Source organism: Cariama cristata, unplaced genomic scaffold (assembly GCF_000690535.1).
Source record: "Cariama cristata isolate BGI_N322 unplaced genomic scaffold, ASM69053v1 scaffold13059, whole genome shotgun sequence".
NCBI lineage: Eukaryota > Metazoa > Chordata > Aves > Cariamiformes > Cariamidae > Cariama > Cariama cristata.
Window position 1 is genome coordinate 3,615 of NW_009635325.1, and position 27,473 is coordinate 31,087.

Sequence of the window (27,473 nt, forward strand, 5' to 3'; positions counted from 1 at the left end):
CCATGTGGCCCAGTAACCTCTGTAACTCTGCCAACGACAACTAAGTCAAGCAACACAGCTGCTCTGGAACAGCTCAAGTTTTACTCCAACTGGTGGATTAATACCACCAACTAAAAAGATAAGGTCAAGCAAAACCGGAGAGCAGCCTTGCTTGGCTTTCTTCAGTTGTGTCACATACTCCTAAGTCACACTCCTGTAGCGTGTTCCTGGCTCATCCCGTTTGCCGTTCTACTACCTCCGGTTGCCCCATCCTGTTTCCTCCCACAGCTCCCTCCTGGGTTGCCGAGCAGGCCCTGGGCCTAGCGCAGCTCAGCCACAGCCGCACGCAGCCTGAACAGCAGAAGGCTGGAGAGCAGGTCAGGTCACCACCACTTTCCCCTCAGACCACCGGCAACATCCCTGCCCAGCCCATTTTCACCACCCCTGGGCAGAACTACTCTCGACACCTTTGTGAAGCACAGCTTTTATCAGCCAGCCATTAAAAATGACAGGGAGGTGGGAAAGGGGTAGTAAGAGGGCAATGCACTGGCTAAAAGGGGATTATGCAGGATAAAAGCCAACATAAATTACTTCCAAATTGCCACAGTTCACAACCATTGGTGAAAGATGGGGTGTGTGGGGTGGGGGAAGTTCTCCCTGGAATGAATCTGCAGCAGGCCTGAGAAAGGGCAAGAGCTGTTCCCTGCCTGGGCAGTAAGAAAACCCACAGGCCCTTACCAGCCACGGCTGCAGTACAGGGAGGGTTCAAAACAGCAGGAACCAGCTCTTGCGTTTTCTCCCGCAGGAGCGGTTTTCCAAACATCTACCATTTCACAGCATCTATCACTCACCTCCAGTCTTCAGCACACACTGCTTAGAAGTCACAGTAGGAGAGCAGAGAAATAAAGCTTCATGAAGGCCTTTTTAAGAGAATTTTATTTGAGTGGTTCTTACAAAGATTGTTGCAATATGAAAGTCTTTGTTTTGATAGAAATATCAAGCTGTCTTGTCAAACACACTGAAGTAACCCAAAAATATATTTCAGAGCTCACAGAGCTTAAAAAGAGCAAAGATTATATGCAACCAGAACAAAACATGTTTCTGTATTTCCTACCCATTTTCAGACTCGGCTGAAATCCTTCAACTGTGCCACACTGCATACATAGAAACCTATCTGGAAATGCAGAGATCGTTTTGTTTGGAAACTTAGACACACCTCACACAGTATTTACAAAGAAACTTTTACAGATACATTAATCAAAAGTTACCATCAAGAAATAAAACCCTTCAATCCTTCTATTCTTACCAATTATTCAGCACAAAGCAAGCTGACTGGCTGTCCAGAGTCAGCTTTTCAGTAGCCTTTTGAATTTTTCCATTTATACAAAACACTAAATATGTCCCTTCATAAAGTCTATCTCCGATATCAACCTTTAGCAGATCACCTACATTTAGTGAAATGTAAAATGTAATTGCTGCATTAAAAGAAAGGCTTGTGAAACATTAAAAATGTCATTATGTCCCATCTGCCTTTTACAGAGAACTTGTTTTCTATGAGCTACTTCTCAGTTCCTACAGATCACCTTAGTAAATGTACAAGAATTACAAGGCAGAACAAGAAGTCAACAGCTTTGTATACAGTGGAAATGCTAGTTACGGAGAATGAACACACTGCATTTCTGCTTACTTCATTTTATTTTTAAAGGTAGCAGGAAGTGTACACAAAATGACATTAAATCCTTTCCTTTAGTTTTATCTAAATAAAAGATAACTCAATCTTCCTCCAAAAAATAACTATGTACAAAACTGACTAAATCCATCTTCATCGTCGAACAGGAACCAGTAGTTGGGTTGCAGTCATGGAATCTGGGAAAAGGCTATGGTACGTTGGAAGAGGTACATACGCTGCTGTAATCATTTTACCTAATCAGAAGATTAAAAAACCAAAAACAAAACACCAGTATTTGGTAATTTCTGTAATTAAAGAATAAATGTAGGTCTCTACATGAAATACACTCACCTGCAAACCACCTCCCATGCAACGCGTTCACAGCTGCAATGGCAGCAGCAATTGAAGGACATTTGACGTACACGTTGCCCTGTAATACAGAAGTGTCACAGTCCATTAGAAGCTTGAGAAACGCCCCACACCATCTATGCTCAAGACACTTCCCTTGGCGTGGCTGGGACAGAGGCAAACCTGCCTCCCTACGGCCCTACTGGTATCCACCCATAATGCAGAAGGAGCAGGAGAAAGCAGAGTAGCAGACAGTTTTTACTGATGTGCATTACCATGCTGTAAGTGGGGTTACCTTAGGGTGAAACTTCTCTAAATAGGATTTTGCCGAACAGAACAAATGTGAGCTTGATCTGAAATCAACAAGTAACAGACTGCTTACTTGCTCGTGATAATCCTTCAAAGAGAGTACCCAATGGCTCCTGATTACAAACCTCATGCGAAACAGGAAAGCACAAGAAGTTTGGCTACCTCTACTGCAGGCTAGCAATCAAATTCTGTATATCACCAACTTTAACCGTAAATCCTTAACTAGATACTCAAGTTCACAGTCTGGTTTTCAAAGGGATTAAGCACTTCCCATTCCTGGGGCAGGGAGGATGTCCAGCACTTCAAGGAAGACTGGTACTGTAAAAATTCTCCTACAGGAACTTCAGCATCTGTCTGTCTTTACCTGAACAAGGACTGAGACGAAGGGGAAAAGACCCATCACAGCAGGGCAAGAGCAGCCTAAGATGACATCTAACGTGAATGACAGACTGATCTTTTAACTTTGCCAGAGATACCTGAAGTTTTCTATCTGCAAATTAAGCACTAATCCAGACTACTGTTAATATTCACATTCAACAATGGCAAGCCATACAGATGCCCACAGTAATGTGTATGCATTTTTCTGGCTGCCTGCTTAAAAATAAGAAACAACCAGTAATTCTTGAACCACATCAGATTCTAGCTGAAACAGATTTTACAGGAAAGAATATATTAAGAAACAGAACCCAGCCTTCCCTTTAGCAGCCTTTCCCAGCCTGTACTAACTCTTCCCACTGATCTAACCCACTCCTTCTTGGGGGGAAACTTAAGATCAGGGGTTGATGTTTTAAGGCACAAAGCAATTAACACACACAGTTCTGTTCTCAGCCTCGCCCTGCATAAGCATCCGAGCTGCTTAAACCTTGAAATGAGGTACAGCAACATAAAGCTTTAGTTCTCCTTAACACACCACCGTGTAGGCTGGTGCAGTACACGAGACCACATGTTCAGCTGGGACTGCCATCTTTTCACCCACAACAAATCACATCTTCACGGCTGACTACTGACAGCCCTTAGCCTGGAAGTCTGGCTGTCTGGGAAAGAGCACTAAATAGACGGGAGACGAAGATAACGTGACCAGAATCTCAGCCTGGAAAACAGAACAGCAGAGTGGGAACTCAGGTTCAAATATAGTATTTTTAAGTATCGGTGGGTATTTTATATCTGGGTCATCACTGTGCTACTGTGACAAAATGGATTTCATGTAACAAACGGCTAACTCATGATATAGGCTCTACGTGCTCAGAACCTATGTAAGGAATGTTGAGGGCTGTTGCGTTTTTGGGGTTTGAGGGTGACGGGGTTTTTGGGGTTTGTATGTCGGGGTTTTCTGTTGTAGTGTTTTTTTTTTTTCCCCCATCTGTCAAAGGGCACTATGTTTTCTCTAAGATAGTACTAGACTAATACGCTTGTGGGAAAGGTTTCTACCTCCCATTAGCCCAGTAGTCCAATGCAGCAGTGATCTTGAAGATTAAAAAAATGCCAGGAAAGACTGTATGTTATTTTATGTACTAGATTACAGCTCATCTCTAATCCAACATCTCAGTAATCCACCTGAAAGGATTTCAGGTGACAAGAGTCTTCTGTAGAAGCAGCACAGTGATAACAAAGGTTTGGGATTGCCAAGTGCATTACCAGGGCAGAACAATCCCATCTAAGCAATACTGACAGGGACAGCAGTGTAGATTTCAGCCTCGCACAACAGATCAGAACACAACAGGACACTTCCAAGGTCTGATGGTTAGAAATTAACCTATGAGAGCATTTGAAAACTGTACTTCAGTTTGGGCTGTGAATTTTTATATAAAACGTGTTGAAGACGGCCAAATCTCTTTACAGACCTTCCACAGTTTATATTCTAGGAGTAGAAATGCAGGGGAAGAGATAATCAGTCTGGGAATTGTGTAAGCAAAGTGAAAACACAAGAAAAATGTATTAGCCTTTTTAGGATGCAGGCTGAGAGTCCTTCAAACGGGCATTAAGCTGTAATTAAGTCTGCATCGGTAGTCCTTTTTCTTCTCCTCCCTGTTATAACGCTAGGCACTCCTACTGCCCATATCACTAGTGAAACACAACTGCTTCCAAGCATGGCCTTAGGCATACATTTACCTGCCCGTCTCAAGCCTGCTGGAGCAGGGTGTGATTTGTGCTAAAACCTGGATTCTCTAGAAACAGAAGAAACTGGAGGTCTCTGGCTTTTGGGAAAGGCACAGCTTAAGGGAAAAGCCAAATGCCAGGCTTTTAAAGAGGTCACTACTCTGTATTTCCTTCAGCTGTGTAAATCTGTGAGAGCAGACTGCAGCACCACAAAACTGCTCTCATACCTGCATTTGAGTTACACACAATGACTCGAAACAGCAGGGAATCACCTACGCTCTGCAAAAACGGCAAAGTAACTTCAAGAAATTTAGATTCAGTTTAGCAAAAAAAAAGTATTTGTAATGCTCCCTCTGTACACTACAAAGCAACAAAACTCCCAAAACTGGCTCAGTGTCTCCTTGGAACCAGGCATACCTGAGCTGAGTTTTTGTCTACATAGATGTGGATAACTCCTCCATGTTTGTTACATTCCTCAATCACATCATCTTTAATTTCTGTATCCCAGCCAGCTTCTTCTTCACTGTAGGGGGTGAAGGAAGAACAGGATAGAGATGGAATTATCACTCAGAAAACACCCACCCCAAAACCCATCAAAAAAAATCTCTGCAACATTCTGATTCCTTTCTCAGATGTTACAGTCAACAACAAATGCCAAACAGAAACAGACAGTGATAAATCACTTACGTTTGAGGATTAAACATATTGGAAAGCTGGAAGCACTGCGTTGCAAGTGGTTGTACGGAAGCAGCTGCAGCCAGAACTGTTGTAATGGAAAAAAACAGTATATTCTATCTATTCTTTAAAACCCCAACATTCAGCATTAACAGCAACAGTTCTAACTAAACAGAAAATTGAAGGCAGGAAAGCAAAACTCTTAACTAGACAGTATCTATGATAGAGAAAGTTCAAATTGATCAATACAGAAAACAGCACAGACGAACTACAGTTGAAGCTGAAAAGTGAAAAGATAATCCTGTACACTGACTTCGGCAGATTTTCAATTTAAACATTTAAATGCAGATATATGCATCTTCACATGCACCTAAAAATTCTGCCCAAGTTGTACACGAGCAGCACCTTTAACTTTTTTCTTCTCACAGAAGCAGCTCAGAATGGAGTGGCACCACCCCACCTGACTTCACAGGAAGTGACAGACATCTTTGAAAATGCTCAAAATGTATTTTAAGTATGCTGAATTATCCTTCAAAAAAGTATATCTGTACTTCCGTCCTTGGAAGTGCATAACATAGGAAATATTTGACAACTAGAATTAGAAACATTAACTGTAGAACAGATCTATACTCTTAAAAAAAATTACTTGCCATTTATTGTTGCTCATCAGCACAGTACATCTTATTAAAGATAAGCACTGTCCTATAGGCTGCCCTTTCCACAGGCTGTAAGCTTCTGTAAGTTCAGCTGAAATAATGGCCACATTTTCTTTACATATGCAGACATTCATGGTTGCGCAGTCAGAATAAGGTGATGACTAATTCAGGGACAGTAACCCCAAACTCCTGATTCTCAAATGACCCCTCTAGTCCCTACCTCAAAGGCAGGAAAAAAACCCACACCCAACCACACCTGAGCCCACAAACAAAAACACAAACCCACACATTTTCTAGGACTAGCATATGGCTGGGGAATGTTACCAACACTGAGGAAATGCTACAAAGAAAAGGCGAAGTGCTTAACATATGCTATTTCCAGCCAGTAATCAACACATTGCATGATTCCTACAGGCACTAACACAACACAATTTATCAGGCTGATGGCAAACCCTACACCAGAAGCATTTCAGTTACAGACATCTGCAACAAAACCTACTGGTGACAAGTTATATCAAATGCTAGTTTACCTTCATTCTGCTGAGATAGTCTCGTTTGCAAATCTAAAGAAAAATATACAGAGGTTAATTAGTACACTTGCTAGCATTATTGTATCATTACCTGCCAGCCACGCTGTTTAGCTTCTATTTTTGTTGTCAAGAGCTTGTTCAAGTACCTCAACTCGCTCTCACTGTTCCTTTCTGGTCGCCAGTAGTTTCACTAATTTCAGCTTGTCAACTAGAATATTCTCTACTTGATAGAGATTCCATGACCACAAAGGTAAGCATATTTCAAAAGAGAAACAGTATCTTAAAAGGAAAGACATGACCATGTCCTTTAATTTAATGTATCATTTCCACCTTGCCTTTGCTGTGCTTCAGCTCTCTGTAAGGTCTATTTTGGTCCATGAGAAAATAATTACAGCAATTCTTACAGGCACTAGAAGTTTGGCGTCTTCACTAACAGAAAGCCTTTAACCACACAGTTATCCAAATGTGACATTCTGAAAGCAATTACCAAATTTAATTTCAAGTAGAATAAGGTGATATTTCACCTGTTAGCTTTTCATGTAAGTGTCATAATGACACAAGTTACTTCAGTGTTTTTCAAATTCAAAACACTTTCAAGCATTCAGAACATTTAATTTGCTAAGAAAACACTAATTACTTGTTTAATAACATATAGCTGTCCCAAGTTGAAGTAATGGAAACAGACAAATGCAGACTTTCTAACCATTTCCAAGTACATTACACCAATACTCGACATCTTTAAACCAACAGAAAACTTTAGAATGCAAGAAATGTTAAGCATGTGTCTCTTCCCTTATGTTCCAATTTAATTCACACAAACACAAGGAGTTAGAAGACTGAAGTTAATGGTCATCTTAATTCACGTGTTTAGAAAGCAGTGAAGTGATGGACTACAAGTAAAATTCCAAGCTTACTTTGAAATACCGGAAGGCATCAGGTATCAACATACTGTTTCCCCTTTCTAATAAAACACTGGGGGGCCAAAAGGAGTGAATTTTTTTGAGTATTAGGCAGTGACAGCCCCGAAGACAAGCCTTCCTCAAGTGCCTTCCCAGGTGACTTCCACAGAAGAACACATACTGGGAACCATACTGCAAAAAAAGACATGGAAGGAGCAAGTTCTGAAGGCTGAGCTGTAACAAGAACTAGCTACATTGTGCATGTTTTCCATCCAGATCTGAACACAAAGAAATCCTCAACTCCACAGAGAGAAATACCATAATGGGGAATACCCTCTTAGCCTGTATTCTCTGCAGAAACTGCATGGGGATTTGGCCAAATCTGTAATTAATTACGTAATTACTACCCAAACTTTTTTTGTAAACAAATGTGTTTAAAGAACATAAAACCACTCCAGATCTCCTAAATCACTCTAGTTAGATGAGGACAGGGACTTCTCCCTCTGCAATTCTGACACATCATTTACAGTTGAACTCACTGAACGTCGGCCAGCCTGGCGCTCTACAGCTGAACACTCCAGGCCACCTGCACCAAATGTGGCAAATCTACACAGATCACCAGTTCAAAGTCTGTCTAGGGCCAAGAGTCAAAATCTGTCCTAAACACAGGAAGATCAGCTAACAGTATCTTGTGGCAACAAGTTTCATAGGTTAATTATCTACCACCTCTGAAACATAACCTCATGTCCACCAAATCCTTCATCAACTAACTGAATTTTCTCACTGCTCGTGACTGAAGAATTGTCCTCTCCTCTCAATTCTAAATTCACTCAGAATTTAGAAATTCATTGACACTCTTCACTGTTGACTGTTATTCTTACCTACATGCAGTTTTAAGTACTATGTGGAAACTAAAATTAATACATCTGTCAAGTTAAGATCAAAGTAACTTTTTCAGTATGTTCTGTATATATAATCTGTAAGAGTAGCGAGCTTAGCATGACTAAGATGTACATGCTTAGTACAGAGAAAGCAAAAATACATAAATATCTGTCAAAGTATTTTGTGTCTTAAAACAAAATGAAGTTGCATGTTTACTGTGAACCATAGATAGCTTTATTTAAAGAAAAGCCTGCCAAGTATTCCCCAGTTTTCTAAGTAATTATTTACAATAGAACAGCAGATCAAATAGAGATCCTGGATGATAACACCTATTTGTCCCTCTATTGCAGCACATCATCTCAATCTTTTTCATTAACAGGTAGTTCCTTCCCAAAAGTAAGGAATGTTTTGTCCCTCAAAGCATTAGAAGAATGTTCTATAGCCTCATGGTTATTTTAAGTTTCAGATCTTTCAGACATCATGTACTAGAGAACAGGAAGCACACAGCAACAACTGTTCAGCTTCAATTCTTTTTCCTGCTGGAATCTTCTCCATGGGAATAACACCCAAGTTCTCAGGTCTCCCATAAAACTAATTCTTTAGCTTCCCTATTTTAGTTTGATTCAATCCATCGTGAACATAGGTGACCAAAACTGTTCACGAATGTGTACGTTACATCTCAGATGCTCAAGTAAGCTACCTCTAGGAACACAGTTGCCCTTTCAAAAATGCATTATGCTGACAGTTCGTATTCACTCACTGATAAACTGGGGTATTTAGATATTTTTCCTCCTCCTCGGCCATCTTTCACTGCTCAGCTTCCAGGCTATATAACTAGAATTTATTTTAATCCTGAACAGATGGAAAAATGTACAACACCCCAAGAATCCCTTGGTGACAGCACCTCAGTATTTACTTGCCTCGCTCCTACTCATTGACCATTGTTATTGATGCAAATATTACACAAGACCAGCGCAACACTTGAACTTTGGCTTCAACAACAGCCTCTAACCTTCCCAGCTTCCACCTGAAAAAAATCCCTCTTTCTTTGAGCCAGCTTCTTTACATATCTGCTGCTTCCTGTACTACCCTCTTCTCTAATGACACAAGTCAAAAGTTCAGAGAGAAGAGTTCTACTACTGCTCCTCTGCCTAGGAAAGTCAGTTTCATCAAAGACTGACTTTGATAAGTCTTTAAATCCAGTTTCTCTGAAAGTATGCTATACTTTAGTAATATTCTCCAGTTTACTGCTCTCTTTAGTATGACTTTTGAAGGAGAGAAGTGAAGTCACAGTAACAGAATTGGAAACCGGATAGATTATGTTGTTCTTCCTCCCTTTTAAGTGTCAGTAACTTAGAATTATATGTTCCAGCTATATATTGTATCACAGACAAAATACTTATTGGCAATACCAGATATCGGTCCTCTTATTTTATGTACCTATTCCCTCACTAATTTCACAGGAGTTTTCTTACTACTCTGAACTGAGTACATTCAGCTCTTACATTCAGCTTTGCTTCTACCTTGGATTTAAAAAAAAAAAAATTATTCATATATTCCTGTGTTACCTTCCTCAGATTCCAAACTTTATGACCAGTGTCCCCACAACAAACTGAGATAATGAGATTCTTTTGAAATATCTTCAGAGTATTTTTTCATTCAACCTCAGCCCCGCTTCCTTTTTGTTCTCTTCAAGGTTTGGTAAATCTTCATCTACGCTTTCATGTCTTTTACAAGGTCTAACTCAATCTGACTGTTGGCAGGTAATTCTCATTTTATTTATTTCCCAAACTAAAAATATTGTTTTATTATCAGTCCTTTTTCCTATTTTTCACAGGCTCTTGTGCTTATTCCTTATTTCTTTCGAGGCAGTTAATGCCCCAGTTCGGTGTGGAGCCCATTTTTAACAGGACTGTTTCTTCTTTCTGTGGAATACAGATCCAATATAGCATTAGCAATTTGGAGCAGAAGAAACTTTTTACATCCTGCCTGTTCAAACACCCAAGTTCCTTAGACCAGATGACTTTATTGCCTTGTTTCTTCAACCACCGCTTTTGAAATCAGAAGCCTTAGTTACAGACCTGTTTTGTTCATCCTTCCATTCAAACTTGAGCAACTCATGATCTCTCAAGTCAATGGTCATTTCTATTCTCATCCATAACATCTTCATTACTTACCAAATTGAGTTTAAAATAGCATCCCCTCTTCATGAGTCAGTGAGTGTTTGATGAAGAAATTTGTCGGATATCACATCCAGGAATATCTGGGCCCCACCATTATTACTAGCAATTCTTCTCCAATCTGTATCAGGGAAGTTAAAGTCTCCCATAATGACATAATTCCTGGTAGTAATTTTCTCTAACAAGAGTAAAGAGATCTTTAATCCATAACCAAATCTCACTTTGGGGACAGCTCATGACTCTATGGCAGTAAAAAGCTTTATCTTTTTCCAAAGTTACTTACGTTGCACATGTCTGCATTATTCCTTTTGTACAACACAAGTGGAATAAACAACGTTACTCCTACCAGTTAAACATGCACATTCTTCAAAAACCTGTATTCAGCCTTATCATTTATTCCTCCACAGCCATGTTGACTCATATTCTGTGCTATCATAGCAGTTCAGCTGTATCAGACATTTTTGGTCATGTTCCTGATTTGGGGAGTTTGGATTTCTTTGGCTTGTTTGTTTCAAATATGAGGGTGTGGAAAGGATTGGTGTTTTTAAAAAAAATATTTCTCACGTTTCTCATCGACTACACCTCTTTCCAGGCATGACTGTCACACCACTTTATCACCTACGTTAAAGGTGATCTAGTTTTAACGTTGTTTACCTTTGCTCTTTTTGGACTAGATAGGCTTTTTCAATGCCAACGTGTGTTTTTCATCTTCTTCTTCTCAAAGAGAAAAAAACCCTTCATTCTTTAACCCACAATTTTCTTTCACTAGCCAATTCCTTTTCCTTCCAAGGGTGTATCTATAGAAAGACCTACTATATTCCTTTAGCAACTGTCTACAGTTTCATGTGAATACTCTTCTCAAAACTGCACCTGAACTTCAGTAACATGATTCAGGTGTATCTTAAGTCTGAATTACTTCTGTCACAAACTCTGCTGGAAGACGAACAAAACAATGCCATCTATTCTTTGCTGATTTCCTGACACTTCTCACATGTTCCAGCATCTAGCTATTTGTGACATTCAAGTCTTTTCTACTGCTATGACAGTTTCATGGCCTTTTTTTTGGTATTAATAAAGAAAATAACAAGAAGAAATTCCACTCTAATCTCCTGTGGGAGGTTACTCACTGCTCTAGTTCTGAAGTCCTCCTGAACGGTTTGCCGTTCAGGCCAGCTATAAACTAGCTGCAGCAATCATATCCTCAGCCTCATTCCCTCTCACAACAAAATAATGTCTCAGTAACACTTCCAACATATCCACTTGCAGAACACACAACTATAGCGAATTCCAAGCAACACACAAATTCCCTGATGTACAGTGTCCTTTCTCACCAGGACACAGATATACAGTCTGTGTTTATACAGGTTTATACAAAACCTAACACTACCGTAGCTTTAGTTGCCATGTCTCCCATAAAGTCCTAATAACCCTCCTGCTGCTGGCACAGCTGTTTTTTTTCCAGAGGGGTCAATCCTCTTCCAATTATGAGCCTGCCATTTTTAACAGGTAACGTTTACACTGCAGTAGAACATAGAAGTCCCTCTTAGTACAGGGAGTAGTAAAGATAAAGAGATGAAGGCTTGGGGTGAATCAAGTGAACTACAACAGATTTGCCAAAAATAACGCAAAGTGAATCATGCCCATCAAAGTTGTCATATGCCATCACTTTTTATTTGTTCATGGATTTGCAACATTTTACAGTTCGTAAAATGTGCTCTAATACCCATGTTCTCTTTTTAAAAGATCACACAATGCAGTTAAATACCTCTTGTCTCAAAATCATAAAGCATAAAGTATTTTTGAAAAATAGATAGGTCATCACTTCTTACCTGCCACAGCTCCAAATGCCAAAGATCCGCTCATCTGCAGAGCCTGCTGTGCAGCCGGGGGAATCTGCAAACCAGTACCTAGAAAAGAGTATGAACGTACCTTGTAGCAAGCACTTTTCACTCAGGGAAGCAGTAACAGAGGTATCAGAAATCTTACTATTATCAAAAGCTTAAAAATATAATTCCATTCATTTAGCGTAATATTATGTGGGGTGCATTAATTCACTTTCTGCGAACTTCTGTATTTTCACACATTTCCTACTAATCATCACACATACCTTCTGCAAGTCTTGCCATCAACTGAAGGCGACCAGTTGTACCCAAGTCAATTCCAGTCCGTTCCAACTCATCACTGTCCAAAAACGAACTAGCACTGGAAGCATCAGTGCGCTCAGTTACATGTCCAACTTTCATTGGCCTACCAGCCAGCTCAAATCCATTGAGTTGTTCCAAGGCCTTTTTGGCACACTCAGAGTCTGAGAACTACATATTGGAAAAATATAAATTCAGTAATGCTGAATCCTGTAGGCAGTAACTCTTCTACTGTACTGTAATATCCACAGTTACATCAACATAAGAAACACTAAATTTAAGGTAACAATAGCTACACAAGCTAATGTAAATGTGCACTGTATTTTCCATTTAAACGGTACCCACACAAGTTTGGCTACTTACTTTTTCATATTTAGATAATAATATATTTAAATATATTTTATCATTGAAGCTAGAGCATCTAGATATTGCAATCAACAGAAGTCATGGTTGCGGCTCTTTTTCAACACTTTCCAAGAACAACAGTCACTTCCTTTGTAACCTTGTAACTGTCATGCATTTACTGGCTATTCCTAAGGTATGTTCTGCTTTATGCTGCGTAACATCAGACTAAATATACAAATATTTTGTGACTGTTAAAACCATCAAGTATTAGCTACATAGTTAGTTTGGTTTCATTTGTCTCCAAGTGACAGAGGTCCCTGCCGAGACTTTTATCCTGCAACAAACTGTAAGGCCAGTCAAGAAACCCAAGTTCACAAAATTATGTATCTGAGGGTAAAGAAGAAAGATGTTTTCAGCTGAAAATTTTAGCCTCTAAAATTTTATTTCCCCTAAAAAGTTCACATTCAATCATTCTCACAGCACTGTGAAAATGCCAGTCTTCACTAGTATCTTTGCCTGCAGAGGATAGCATTGCTTTACCAGGCACTGACCACAAAGTATACTACTCCATTCTAACCACGTGCATTGTTCAGCCACAATATCCACAGAGAACTAGCAGAAACAAAGAAAAAGGCCATTGTTGTGTGTCCTACAACATGACATTTCTAAGACCATGCTTAACAGAGATTGCTGAGTAAGCTATACTACTACATGGGAAGGTTATGCCCAGAAATTGTCTAAAAAGTCTGGCAATTCTAGTCATACCGTAATAAATCCATATCCTTTTGAGCGTCCAGTTTCACTATCCATCATCAGCTGAATGCTTTCAATCTAAAAATAGGAATAAAGTTATTATCAGACACTTTGGAACAAACCACAAGATACCAAAACAAACCCCAAATATAGTCTTGCAAAATATACATATATCAAAGTGAAATCACTATTTTTTATTTTTAATCAGTTCCTCATTCCTTCCTCAAGTCAAAATTAGCATACAGGCAGCTAGATACATACTCTGATACTAAAACAGAAGCAGGTAAACATAAGGGTGATGTACAATTTATCCTTTGAGTCCAGCTACAGGCAGAGGCTTGGTCCTGATGCAACATTGTAGCAGACTGAAACATTACAGTCATGGCATCTCATATGCTGAGAAACTCCATTTTACAGGGTAAGAAAAACAGTTTGCATGACTTTGACCAGGTGCTTCAAGAAAAAGGTGCGTATTTTAAATAATTATCAGCATATGGGAACTCCTAGACATTTACAGTTACTGAATTTAAAACACATTAGTAAGTCATCCATGAGCCATAAAATAGTGTTAGGAAGACAGCAACATAGAAGCACGAGGAAGAACCGAGTTGAAGACTGGAATAAATGGAATCAGGAGAAGCTCTACATGTAAGCTTCCTAATTAGTCCTACTGCCAGACCTTCACAGAAAAACAAGTGCAGCCATGTGCATTAAAATTTAACAAACTGTTGCAATTTTCCAGGCTTTTGCACAGCAGAATTAAGGGGATACACATAGTGAATCTGAGCAAAGCATCTGAAAAGCACTGTTACCGTATGTATGAGGCAGGGTTAATACCCAAAGATAGCATGAAAAAACATAAATGGACTTGGCAATTTTTTTTTTTTTACATTTTTTTCCATTAAGCAGCATATCAAGTATATTACTTTTTGCCTATCTAATAATGATACACCCATGATACCCCAGTTAGCGCAGTAGGGCTAACGTTTATTATGACTCCACGGGAAATTTCAGATTCGATCTGCTCACTTCCACAGCGCGCTCTACAAAATCCCCATACGCCATGCAGCAAACTGGGGCCTAATGCCCAGGACTGAGAAGGGGCCCATGTATGAGCTGTATGGCGCACACCACTAGTTCGTAATAGCAACAGGAGCTTCAGTTTTTAAGCAAAAAATCCTCAGAAACAGATGAAACTACTACGTTTACTGTGAACAGAACTCATATCTGTTTCTGTGCTTTGTGCTTTAACCTGTGAAATGGGGCTGCCGTTTACAATCACACTGTGGGGGGAAGATATTTACAAGCTGCAGAAGCAGGATATAATGTAGGGATTCGGGCGCTTGTTTTGTTTTTCCGTTTCATAATTTTAGGTACTCATTGAATTCTCAGCTTTCTTTCATAAGATCTGCCATTAAAAAAATCACTGGACCACATCACCAAGGTTCTCATTTGTTCTCCAGTACTATGCATCTAAAGCCTTGTGGGTGTACAGGCACAGAAGAGCAAGAAACAGATGCTCTGCAGGTATGAAGCTGCATTATTTCCAGAAGCTGTGAGTGCTCTACAACTAATCTAGGTTTTTCAGATACACTACCATAACACAACATGCCAAATTAAAATTTACCCGGCCAAATGGCTCAAAAATTCCTCGAAGCATATCTTCAGTGATGTTGAAGTGTAATGATCCCACATACAGCCTCATAGGACCAGCACTGCCTTTCTGCAGATTATTTGCCATTGCTGCTGCTCTGTTTTTCTCTGCCTAAGGAAAAAAGAAAAACTCACCTTCTGTAAGAATTTAGTAAAAAACCCTAACATAAGCAGTATACATCTACCAGATTAAAACTAGCAGATTCAGCAAAAAATACAAGCTGTTTTATAATCTGCACACTATTCATTGGACTTTTAAGTTAAAATCTACAAATTTCAAGATCATGACCAAGTACAGAGACACAGCTTCCAAAAGCCTTCAAATTGAACAACTTCATGCAGAATTCCGACTTGGAGCTAGTAAAGAAGAGGCAAGAGAAGAGGCAAGGGAATCTTTGTCAGCAAACTGGACAACTTGGTGAGGTGGGCTTTAAACTGAAGGACTGGGGGCGGGGGGTAGGGTCCAAAGTGGCAATGCCCATGCCATCGCATCCAACTGGGGACTAAGCCAGGCCAACCAGAACAGTGACCAATGTTCCTGAGCTGCCTCGCAAGAGGAGAGCCAGAAGGCCAACCACCTCAAGGGTGTGTATGGCTATGGTGGACCTCTTGCACCCCTCCTGGGAAACCCCCATGCTCAATTACCTCTCTGAAATGCCTGTGCACCAACACACACAGCATGGGGAATAAAGATGAACAATTAGAGATCTGTGTGCAGCCGCAGGGCCATGATCTCATTGCAATTACAGGGACTTGTTGGGACAGCTCACGTGACTGGAATGCGGTCATGGATGGCTGCATACTTTTTAGGAAGCACAGGCCAGGAAGGCCAGATGGTGGAGTTGCTCTCTATGTAAGAGAGCAACTGGAATGTATCAAGCTCTGCCTAGGGGCAGATGAAGAGTTTATGGGTGAGAATTATGGGGCAGGCTAATAAGGGTGACAATGTTGTCAGTGTTTGCCACAGACAACCTGATCAGGATGAGGAAGTCGATGAGGTCGTCGATGAGGCCTTCTACAGAGCTGAAAGCAGCCCCATGATCACAGGCCCTGGTTCTCATGTAGGCTTCCAACCAACCTCAATTTCCTGGGAAGACAACACAGCCAGGCACACAGAGTCCAGAAGGTTCCTGCAGAACACTGATGGTGGAGGAGCCAAGGAGGAGACACGCTCTTCTGGATCTTGTACTAACAAAGACAGACTGATTGAGAATGTGAAGGTTGGGGGCAGCCTAGGCTGCAGTGATCATGAGATGGTGGAGTTCAGGATCCTGCATGGAGGAAGCAGGGCAATAAGTAGGACTATTACCCTGGACTTCAGGAGAGCAAACTTTGGCCTCTTCAGGGACCTACTTGGAGGGATCCCATGGGTTAGGGCTCTGGAAGGTAGGGGGGCCCAAGAGAGCTGTTTAATATTCAAGCACCACTTCCTTCAAGCTCAAGATCGGTGCATCCCTATGAGTAAGAAATCAAGCAAAGGGAGGAGATGCACATGGATAAGCAAGGAGTTTCTGGCAAAACTCAAATGGAAAAAGGAAGTTTATGGAATGAGGAAAAAAGGACAACCACTTGGCAGGAATATAGGAACATTGTCAAAGTATGCAGGGATGTAACAAGACTGAGGTCCACTTGGAATTAAATCTGGCAAGGGATGTCAAGAACAACAAGAAGGGCTTCAAGTACATCAGTAGCAAAAGGAAGACTACAGACAATGTGGGCCTGCTGTTGAACAAGGTGGGTGCCCTGGTGATGGAGGATACAGGGAAGGCGGAGTTACTGAATGCCTTCTTTGCTTCAGTCTTTATGGCTAAGGCAGGTCCTCAGGGATCCCAGAGCCTGGAGGTAAGAGGAAGCCTGGAGAAAGGGAGACTTTGCTTTGGTTAAGGAGGATCCGGTTAGAGATCATTTAGGCAAACTGGAAACCCACAAATCCACGGGCCCCAATGGGATGCACCCACAAGTGCTGAGGGAGCTGGCAGATGTTACTGCTAAGTCACTCTCAATCATCGTCGAAAGGTCATGGAGAACAGGAGAGGTGCCTGAGGACTGGAGGAAAGCCAATGTCACTCCAGTCTTCAAAAAGGGCAAGAAGGAGGATCCAGGGAACTACAGGCCAGCCAGCATCACCTCCATCCTTGGAAAAGTGATGGAACAGCTCATTCTGGATGTCATCTCTAAGCAGCTGGAGGAGAACAACCTTATCAGGAGTAGACAACATGGATTCACCAAGGGGAAATCGTGCTTGACCAATCTGAGCCTTCTACGGTGGCATGATTGGCTGGGTAGATGAGGGGAGAGCAGTGGATGTTGTCTGCCTTGACTTCAGCAAGGTTTTTGACACTGTCTCAGATAACATCCTCATAGGAAAGTGCTCAGGAAGCGTGAGCTGGATGAGTGGGCAGTGAGGTGGGTTGAGAACTAGCTGGATAGCAGAGCTCCGACAGTCGTGATCAGTGGTGCAGTCTGGTTGGAGGCCTGCTGGTCTTGTTCAACCTATTCACCAGTGACCTGGATGAAGGGACAGAGTGTACCCTCAGCAAGTTCGCTGATGACAGGAAATGGGGAGGAGTGGCTGATACACCGGAAGGTTGCACTGCCATTCAGCGAGACCTGGACAGGCTGGAGAGTTGGGCAGAGAGGAACTTGAAGTTCAACAAGGGCAAGTGTAGGGTCCTGCACCTCGGGAGGAATAACCCCATGCACCAGTACAGGCTGGGGGTTGACCTGCTGGAGAGCAGTCCAGCCGAGAAGGACTTGGGAGTCCTGGGGGACAACAAGATGCCCATGAGACAGCAATGTGCCCTCGTGGGCAAGAAGGCCAATGGTGTCTTGGGGAGCATGAGGAAGTGTGGCCAGCAGGTTAAGGGAGGGTCTCCTCCCCCTCTACTCTGCCCTGATGAGGCCATATCTGGAATGCTGGGTCCAGTCCTGGGCTCCCCAGTTCAAGACAGACAAGGAGCTACTGGAGGGAGTCCAGCGGAGGGCAACAAAGATGATGAGGGGACTGAAGCATCTCCCTTATAAGGACAGGCTGAAGACAAGACGGAGAGGGGATCTCATCAATGTTTACAAATACCTTAAGGGTGGGTGTCAAGAGGATGGGGCCAGGCTCTTTTCAGTGGTGCCCAGCAGCAGGGTAAGGGGCAATGGGCACAAACTGAAACTCAGGAGGTTTCATCTGAACATGAGGAAGAACTTCCGTAATTTGAGGGTGGCCGAGCACTGGCCCAGGCTGCCCAGACAGGTTGTGGAGTCTCCTTCTCTGGAGATACTCAAATCCTCCTGGACGCGTTTCTGTGCAACTTGCTGTAGGTGAACCTGCTTTGTCCGGGGGGCTGGACTGGATGATCTCCAGAGCTCCCTTCCAACCCTCACCATTCTGTGATTCTGCACATTAAGACTTTACTTTTTACATATGCTGGAAAGCACACATAATACATACCACAATTCTGTAACACTATTACAGTTTCATTATTACTACTTTCTTAACATCTGTATTTTCAAAATGCATCTGTATCACTTTGAATTGCTTTCATTTGCCTGTCAAGTATGGAAAACAAAGGTTCATTTATAGTTAGCTTAAATAATCACTCTTGTTAAGGTTTTCCAAATGCCTAATGGTAATCAAATTTTCACACAGCAAGTTTTCCAGCAAGATAACAGAGGCACCACTCAACATGAATAAAAATGAGGTTTACAGCTCCTTACCTGTGATGCTTGTACTATGATTGGTACACCCAAGACTCTCTGTCCAGTTAGTCCTATTGCCAGGGGCACTGAACTAACATCAACAAATTCTACATAAGCAATTCCCTTTGAACGCCTGGAATTTCTATCTGAAATCATTCGCACATCACGAACCTGAAAGACAAGTACAGAAATGCTGTTAAAAGAAGAAAACTAACGCAGTCCATTTCTCAGAAAGCGATTAATAACCACACAACTACTTGCCAAGCCAATGGCTCTGTAATTATGTTGCAAATATAGAGTAGCATCAAGTTATCTTAACAAACATATCCCACAGGCAAACTAGCATTAAAAGCTGCCATTCATAGTCAAATGTTGTATGCTACAGACACAGGGCCAACAAAATACTTGTAGCATTATAATGCTTTACGCCAGAACCTTACAGCTGTGGAACAAATGAAGTTTTTCAAAATTACACGTTAATTTTAAAATTACACTATAATTAGCAGATCTATCTGCAAAAGACTGAAACTTCTAAAAAAATGAAGTTGTTTGAACCAGAATTGCATTGCCTTGTTTTGCATCACATCACATGCTGAACAATGAACTCCTGATAAATTACATTTTCATGTTCAGAGCCTTTAAGAATTAGTTGGTTGTCATTCATTCCCTCTTTCATCTGTACAGGAAGCTCCAGAAAGCCACTTGCTTACAATTCTGCAGAGTATCAATCCTGTATTAGGACAGCTTGAGGAAATATTCAGAATCATTTTAACCTCCCTATTAATTACCTTCCCTACTGTAGAGAAAAATTCTTCCAGGTCTCTTGGTCGAATCCTTGCAGCCAGCTGCATGCAGAATACTGTTCGAGCATCCCTCTCTTCAGGGGTAAGATTATCAATAGGTTCTCTGGAAACAGCAAAGTTCAGTTAAGAAATAATCTGAATTAAGATAACTCAGCTCTGGACTATGCATGAAACTTTAAATAATCAGTACTTCAAAGTCTGATGGGGAAAAACCACCTCCCATATTAAAAAAGGCAGGGTCAAGAACTGAAGGGAATACCTACTATTAATATAATAATAAATTTACTTCTTTAACATGACTAAACATCCTGTTTCAACTGTAAGCATTAAATATGACTGGAAAATTGTATTTTAAGTACAGAAGCCCTAACTAAGCAGAGGTGCCACTTTACTACTGTCCAGAAGAGGTAACAGTACCGCTAGGGAGGTTGCAGTCAAAAAGATGAGATGAAAGGACAGGAAAACAAAGGAGAACGGGATTAATTAGCATAGACTAGCTGTCTGAACTCTCAAGATAAGTAGTATGAAATTTTTTTTGTGGCTTTGCAAACTAAAATCTTGTATCTATCCAGTCACTGCATAAGCAATACTGACATCTATACAGCCAGAATTCCCAGTCCTCATTTTATAGTTGCAGCTTGCTAACCCATAAAAAAGTATGAATAGCAAATAACTACTCTCATCCTTGACACCAGAAGTGCTAGATTAATTTTATTTTGATACTGATCACTAGCTGAAATTAGAGGCACCACCTTTAAGATGTTAAAGCTTCAAATCTAAAAACATCTGACTTATACTTAAGTACAGGACAGAATTAGCATGCTGGAACATGGACTGAGTTTCCAGTCATGTAATATGTACTTATATCTTTTATAAATATTTTTTAAAAAATCACTGAGAATACACAAGAAAAACTAAACTATCTCAGTAAGTTTGCTAATAATTAAAAAAACAAAGCAAGATTGGTTACATTTAACTGCATTAATTTATAGAATAATCTCATTAGCAGCTATGTAAATCTAATTCCCTTAAACAAGAAGCCTAAGAATGAATAAGCACCTCCTGCATTTCAAATGTACCTGGCTTCTCTACAAGTAACATCAATACATACTGAATAGGAAAAAGAAGCATTTGAACAGTACTTTTCCATTCTGTACTTCAGATTATTAAGTAAGATTTAGAAGAAAAGCTAGCTAATTTAAATCACAATTAACAGGAAAAAGATTGAGAATACAGAACAACTGTACAGTGCTACTGCGGGGGAGAGACAGTTTACGACATGAGGAGAAAGCAACATCTTGTCAACGCTCTCCTCTCATAAGCCTTCTGAATGAATTCCAGCATTACTTGTGAGTATAAGCCAGAGAGCAAGTAGTCATGCATTATTTCACCATTACTTTTCCAAGTTCAATAGGATAAAAAAAAAAAAACACACCACCACCCCAAATGTGTGTAAAAATTCCTACCTAACGGGGCTCTTGTCTTTTCTGAAAGGACTTTTGCTTCTGGAGCGTCGTCTGCTATAAAGAGAGATCAACAATATTATAAGAAAACCTTCAAATACACCAGTCTGATTTTAAACAAAACCTATTAATGATGCAATAAAAAGTAAACTCAGAAACCTTAATTTGATGCTGTGAGGCAGACCAATCTTCCCTCTGATGGCACTGTTGAATTTTGGACCAGAACTACGGCAAAAGCAAAGGCAAACATTACTCACCAGAGTACTTGAATTCAAGATTTCCTGTCTGTACTCACACTACATTGCAAGTGCTCACCCACCCTTCACCGTGAACTTGTAAACACTGTCCATTAGCAGCACCCATAGCAGGCACAAGCTACATGCAGCGCTCCAAACCATAAGGCACAGAATACGCTCCCTGCTCAGTTTCACCTGCATCACAAAATCCCAGAATCTGCAGGACTCCAAGGAAGAACTGAATCATGAGCCAGTCAGACATGGTACACTTCTATGTGCAAAATATTCTGAGCTACAGTTACTGCTGTAATCTTCTTTATGCGTGTTTTTTTTTTTGTCCACATGTGTATTCTACCTCCTGATGACTGCAAATCAGTACCTTAATGGCCTGGAACTCAGACTCAGAGTTTTGAGCCAAGTGGTGCTGGCAGGACTATTTGCTCAATTGTAACATTTTAAAACTGCAAGTTTCATGAAATTTAAGGTGCAAGTGGAAAACAAAGTAGCTCCCTGCAGACATCTGCAAGGGATACATTCAGTAATGTTGTCTCAGCTCCAGCCACTAAAGCACTACAAATATGTAAATACAACTTCCTTTAAGTTAAGCTCTTAATGGACATCAAAACACAGAACCAATTAAGCCAGCAGTTAACCTTATATAGACATGTGACCACAGAAGGAATCCAATCTCTTGGCTGAATCTAATTTTAGTTCTCCAGGCTTCACAGAGGCTGTTAGAACAAATGGCAATCTGCCCATTGCCTGCCATATCAAGGACAGTCCTCTTGCTAGTTACTGTGGCACATGGTAACGGTCTGTGATATGAACAGTAAGATTCATCGTATCATGTTCACCCTGAACTTGATCTCCTCATAGATACAAGGCAAAGAACACCACCTGTTAACGTTCTTCCTGTATATCCACCAAACGGCAGAGGCACTGCTGCACAGACTGAATGCTAGGGGGTTTGTCTTTCCATCTGCACAGAACAGATTCTCTCTGCTGTGGCTATAAATTGATGTGACAACGCCCTGAAAGACATGGCAGTCTGAAGACATTCAGTAGTCTTTCACCAAATCCGTTTAGCCAAACAATTTGTCTGATAAACATCATCTTGCTACTCAGTAGAGCAGTAATGCTTGTAGTTAAACTCAGCATCCACAACAAGGAGGAGGATGCCCATTTTTAAACACGTGGAAGTAGTGGGTCAAGACACAGGTGGAAGTAGTGGGTCAAGATCCAAAACCGTGCTGGCCAGGTTAAAGCAAAGGAAATATGGCCCTGTATAACACTGGGGGAAAAAAAATTAAAAAAGACCATTTAGAAACTACTTATTAAAAGAAAATAAGGCACAAAAAAAACAGGCACGTGTTGAGATGAGACCACTATTGACCAAAAACATACTTTTTTTTTTGCCTAGGATAAATTACTCCATTCCCTACTCAAGTTCAGACAAAAGACCATTCAGGTTCTCCTATGTGTACAACATACTACTAAAAGTTGCACCTGGAAATGTTGGTACTAATTCCAGAGGCTGGCTTCTTATCAGAGATGGGATTACCTTGCATCTTCACGCCTCCTGATGTAGACACAGTGTTCTCCATTTCAATTCAAATGCAGCAAGACAAACCAATTACGGTGACTTCAGAGTATTAACATGCAGACCAACTAAACGATGGTCAACTATCAAAACCTTGAGTTTTTAAGAAAACAGTGAAAGAAATGTTTTAAGCACTTGTCTAAACCTAATTTACAAAACCTGAGAAGATACCATAACAGTTTTCAAATATACACACAACTTCTGAAGGAAAAAACCCAAAACAAACACACCCAAAACCACAACTCCAAAAATCTCTTTACCATTTTCACTCCTGACAAGTAAGTAGTATCTTACATGACTACATGTGAGAAACATTTAAAAACCCCAGCAAACCAAAGCCATAACAGACTACTGGAACAAACTGAGCAGAAAGCTGACTGGGGCAAGATGATGGCTCAAGTTACCTCCTGAAGATCCTTCTTGAACAGTATTCTGTGGGATGAATTTCTTCAGGTTTTTCTAAGGAGACTTGCTTGTAAAGCTGTAGATCTCTGGGGAATTTTCTTATTTTCCCTTACTGCCTAAGAGCACTTTGCAATTGTTGCCCAGTTCCTGCTATCATGTATGGAAGCACCGAGTCACAAGTAATCTATGTCTAGGGGTTAAGCCAAACGCACTAAGTCCTGTATATAGCCACAGCACAGCTAGGTACATGTTTTCCTAAACCTACGTGATGCCACATGGCCCAAGAACAATAGTCAGAAGACAGACGGTAAAATACCAGCTCTCGCCTGCTCAGTCACATCCAAGACTCCAATAAAAGAGTCTCAGACATGGCAAGCTTTGGTTAACAATGTCCACAAGAACCACGATGAACTTATGAGTCCTCACGCAATAACCCCGTTTTCCCAGCAGCTCTGCCCAAATTCTTGGTTCCAGAATAGCAACAGGACAGTCTAAGTGACTTCTACCCTACGTTAGCAGTAGCTGGGATTTGTCAGACAGCTGTTTAAGCAAGAATACTTGGTCAAGTTCTTTCTCCTAAGAGACCTAATAACATAACTGTACAACACTTAAGGGACAAGATATGCGAGAATAACATTAAAACCCCTGTGAACATGAAGTAATGCAAGCCAGTCACACAATTTTAAAAAATTGAAACACTTAATCATCACCACATGCTTAAAGATGACAAATTCTAAGTCCTCAGGTTCCCTGTGGCACTCTTCTTTTCCTTCAGAACTACCTACACTAGACTTTCTCTTCTCACCATCACAGAAACACTTCCACATCACCCAGCAGCAAAAGCACCTCAATTTAGAGACAGCAGCTTGAAAAAGGGCCTTTATAAAGCAAATGAGAAAGACCACAAGGAGGAGGAAGAGTAAAAAAACCAAAATTTAAAGGAAAAAACCACACACACAACAGCCACGAAGTGTTTTGAACTAGCTACAACACTGCCTGCAGTAACACCAACTCAGAACAGTCTGAAGAGCCCCACACGGTGAGATTCCAGATTCAAATTCTCCAGCCAGTGAGAGTATTCTGCTAGTTACTCTCAAAAGACTGAGCTGATAGCACTGCTACGGAGATTGTTTCTTCATATGGAAGCATCTTTTTTGGTAGATCCAAAGGTATCTGATCAAAAGTAGGCTGGTGATACAGAAGGCTTCATCTCCAGAACCTGCGTCTCCCTGAAAGTCAGCGCCCGTTACACAGCTTTTAAATGTGAGTCTCCGCATCAAAGAGTCTTGAATAGAAAACAAAGAGTTCTTCTCCCTCCTACCTTCTGAGGTCCTTCTCCTTCACACCTTCTGAGTCAAAACTAGAATTTTACGCGTTAGGATGCGTATCACTTCAACAGCATCACCGATGACCTACAAGTGAATGACAGCCAACTGCTGGCTACGCAACAGTCAGTACCAATGCCTCTGGGATGCACGTAGTCGCCCTATACCAGTCTTAGGTCCCACTAAACTATTAGTTTAGTCCCACTAAGTTATTTTAAACATTAAATTCTATTTGGTTAAATGAAAGTAACAATTCAGCAACTGAAGCAAAGAACACAACACTGCCAAACCACTAAGTACAACCTTGCATCCTCTGAGGATACTAGGTTCTCTCGCCTTTTTGTTCACTGTCTCTCAGTACCAGAGAAATTGCCCAGAACAGCTATGGAAGAGTACAAGAACAATGAAAAAGTCCCGTTGCAATCATTCACCTTCCTGGCACAACGTATCTTGATGCATTAAAACAGGCACGGGTTATTGTAGTAATGTCCATACTTTCAACTTCTACTTGAGGAAAATATTTTGGAAGACCAGAACACTGAAACTCCCGAATTTCTCCAGATGAAGAACCTTCTCACCCAGTGACAACCAGAAACACAAAGAACAAAACCCTCTGATGCAGCTAGGAGAATGCAGCAAGTCCCAACCAAGTGATGAGATGAAGGACATCCTCTCCATGCAACACCATACCGGAGGTGAGAAAACTGGCAGGCTCTACATACAGAAGGCCTGATCAAGGTCCTCTGTTTATGAGCCAGTCTGGAGCCACAACAGTGGCACTGGCACAACCCAACTAGCTACTGTAGTCTTACAGGTGCCAAAGAGCTTAGAAAACATGCTACTGTGCACAGCCGAAGTCTTCAGCGCTGAAGCCTAGAGCAGCTTTACAAAGGCTCTGACAGGCCTGATAACTTGCGATAAAGTAAAAGCAGGGCTGATACACGCTATGATCCCCAAGTACACAGGACTGATGGAAGCACAGGATGCCACTGCATTTCCACAGAGCCAGGAGTTGCAGTAGGTTTTCATTATGAAAATGCAAACATCCAGGTGACTTAGTGCAAAATGAGACCCTGAGACCTCAGGCATTTTTTGTTTGCGATCGAAGAGCACGAAAAGGAATGCTTTCCCTGGACTGGGCCCATACATCGAGGAAAACATTCATCTGCAGAAAACTGTACAAGCCTGCAATTTATCAGAAGGTTAAACATTGTCTTCTCAAACATCTTGAGAGATATTTCTCCATCGTGGATGATGTTACATGCCATGATTAAAAAAAAAAAATATATATCTTTTTCAAATGCCTGCTTCCGATATGATCTTGCATTCTGAGATTTGAGAACAGCTGAGATCCAGACAAATGCAGACACAAACAGCAGCCTCAGGTAATCAAAGAAAGCCAAGCATACAGCCCAGTTCTCACTTTTTCCGGTTCTTTGAAGGCAAAAAGAGGTGATGGGGAGCAAAGGGGAGGGCAGCAATACAAAACAGTAGAAACACAGAATAAATACTGATGAAAAAATGTTTTTTGAGAAGTGATTTACAACTGTCAGGAACCACCTATTAGCAGTAGTTCTATCAAGCCAAAGATCTGAGAGAACTGAAGAATTCTTCCATAGCCTCTAAATGAGTTTGAGAAAAAGCAGGGCAAATATGCAAGTCACGGGCATCACCAAGACAAGACGCTTCCAGTTTGGATGCATAAATATAAGAAGTGTTTATGCAGGAAGTATTTAAGAGCAGCAACCCCATAAAAACCTTTAGTGATACTAGCAAAAGGTTTTATGAGCCTGTAACCAAAATCATACACTACTATATACTGAAGATAGTTAGGACATGTAGAAAACTTGCTCGTTATTTTAGTTTTCTGATAAACGGTATTTTCCAGCCAGTTGTACACGTTCTTTCATTTGCTTTTGCATCTTTCTGTGCTCAGATAAGAATGAAAACTAGCAGGAGGAACTGGATAGGTTACCGTCCTCCTCTTTTTCACTCCATATTTATGGACACTCTTCAACCTTAACCTCTGACCTTCTTTTTTGAGACGATTAGTGATCAATTCAGAAAGCAGAGAGTGAAACTTTTAGCTTCCATATCTACATTGAAGCAGCACACATGCAACTCCACATAAATAACCTACTAGGGACTTCTATAGCGGCCTCTGAATCTGCGATCTCTACTTCTAGAACGGCTGCGTCTGCGTTCTTTGCTTCTGCTCCGCTTCCTTTCCCGGCTTCTGCTCTTTTTCCTTTCCCGATCTCGGCTCCGTTTGCGTTCCTTACTTCTGCTCCTCTTCCTGTCATGGCTTCGACTTCGGCTCTTGCTCTTTTTTCTCCTGAGAAAGAAAAATATAACTTTGGTTACACATGTAGCTCAGTATTTACCTCACATTCCACAGTTCCTCTAACCTGATGTCACAGACATTGATAGGAAAACGTTTCTACCTGTTCATACTTATACAAGCTTCTTTTGTTAAATGGGTGGTTAAGCATGTCAGCAATCTTTTAAAATTTATCATGAGCAACATAAAGTGCTCCAAAGCACTTTTTTATTTTATAATTACTAAAGAATGCTTCCAGGAGGAGTAAAAGGACTGAAGAAATACTTCCTGCATTAGATCTAGTACATACTAAATGCAGTACTTCACGTGTCTTTCAAATACACTTTAAATACACCACCAAGATGCTAAGAATAAATTATATTTTTTCAGCAAAGTGAAATAAAACTCAAAAACAGAAAGGAAGAGGCAAGTCCAAGGGAAAGGAACGCTGTTTTCTCTTGATACTCTCTGCCATCAGTCTAAACACACTGCTCAAGACTTTTCCTTCCTACTTG

At 40.9% G+C, this 27,473-nt stretch overlaps 1 protein-coding gene across 3 annotated transcripts in view; it reads right to left on the reverse strand.

Moving 5' to 3' along the window:
• Positions 1-888: 888 nt before the first annotated feature.
• The window catches only part of RBM39 (RNA binding motif protein 39), a 31,451-nt gene continuing 4,866 nt past the window's right edge, over positions 889-27,473 (reverse strand). The window contains exons 3-17 of one of the 3 annotated variants that reach the window (XM_009707499.1): positions 26,779-26,973; positions 21,232-21,297; positions 21,076-21,129; positions 19,595-19,712; positions 18,825-18,977; positions 15,091-15,228; positions 13,476-13,541; positions 12,332-12,536; positions 12,054-12,131; positions 7,775-7,792; positions 6,264-6,296; positions 5,090-5,165; positions 4,820-4,925; positions 2,000-2,078; positions 889-1,902 (exon numbers count right to left, since the gene is read on the reverse strand). In XM_009707499.1, the coding sequence (XP_009705801.1) occupies positions 1,802-1,902; positions 2,000-2,078; positions 4,820-4,925; positions 5,090-5,165; positions 6,264-6,296; positions 7,775-7,792; positions 12,054-12,131; positions 12,332-12,536; positions 13,476-13,541; positions 15,091-15,228; positions 18,825-18,977; positions 19,595-19,712; positions 21,076-21,129; positions 21,232-21,297; positions 26,779-26,973 (1,486 nt within the window). In that variant the 3' untranslated portion in view covers positions 889-1,801. The remainder of the gene's footprint in view (positions 1,903-1,999; positions 2,079-4,819; positions 4,926-5,089; positions 5,166-6,263; positions 6,297-7,774; positions 7,793-12,053; positions 12,132-12,331; positions 12,537-13,475; positions 13,542-15,090; positions 15,229-18,824; positions 18,978-19,594; positions 19,713-21,075; positions 21,130-21,231; positions 21,298-26,778; positions 26,974-27,473) is intronic. The other 2 variants (XM_009707501.1, XM_009707500.1) reach the window with 2 other exon arrangements.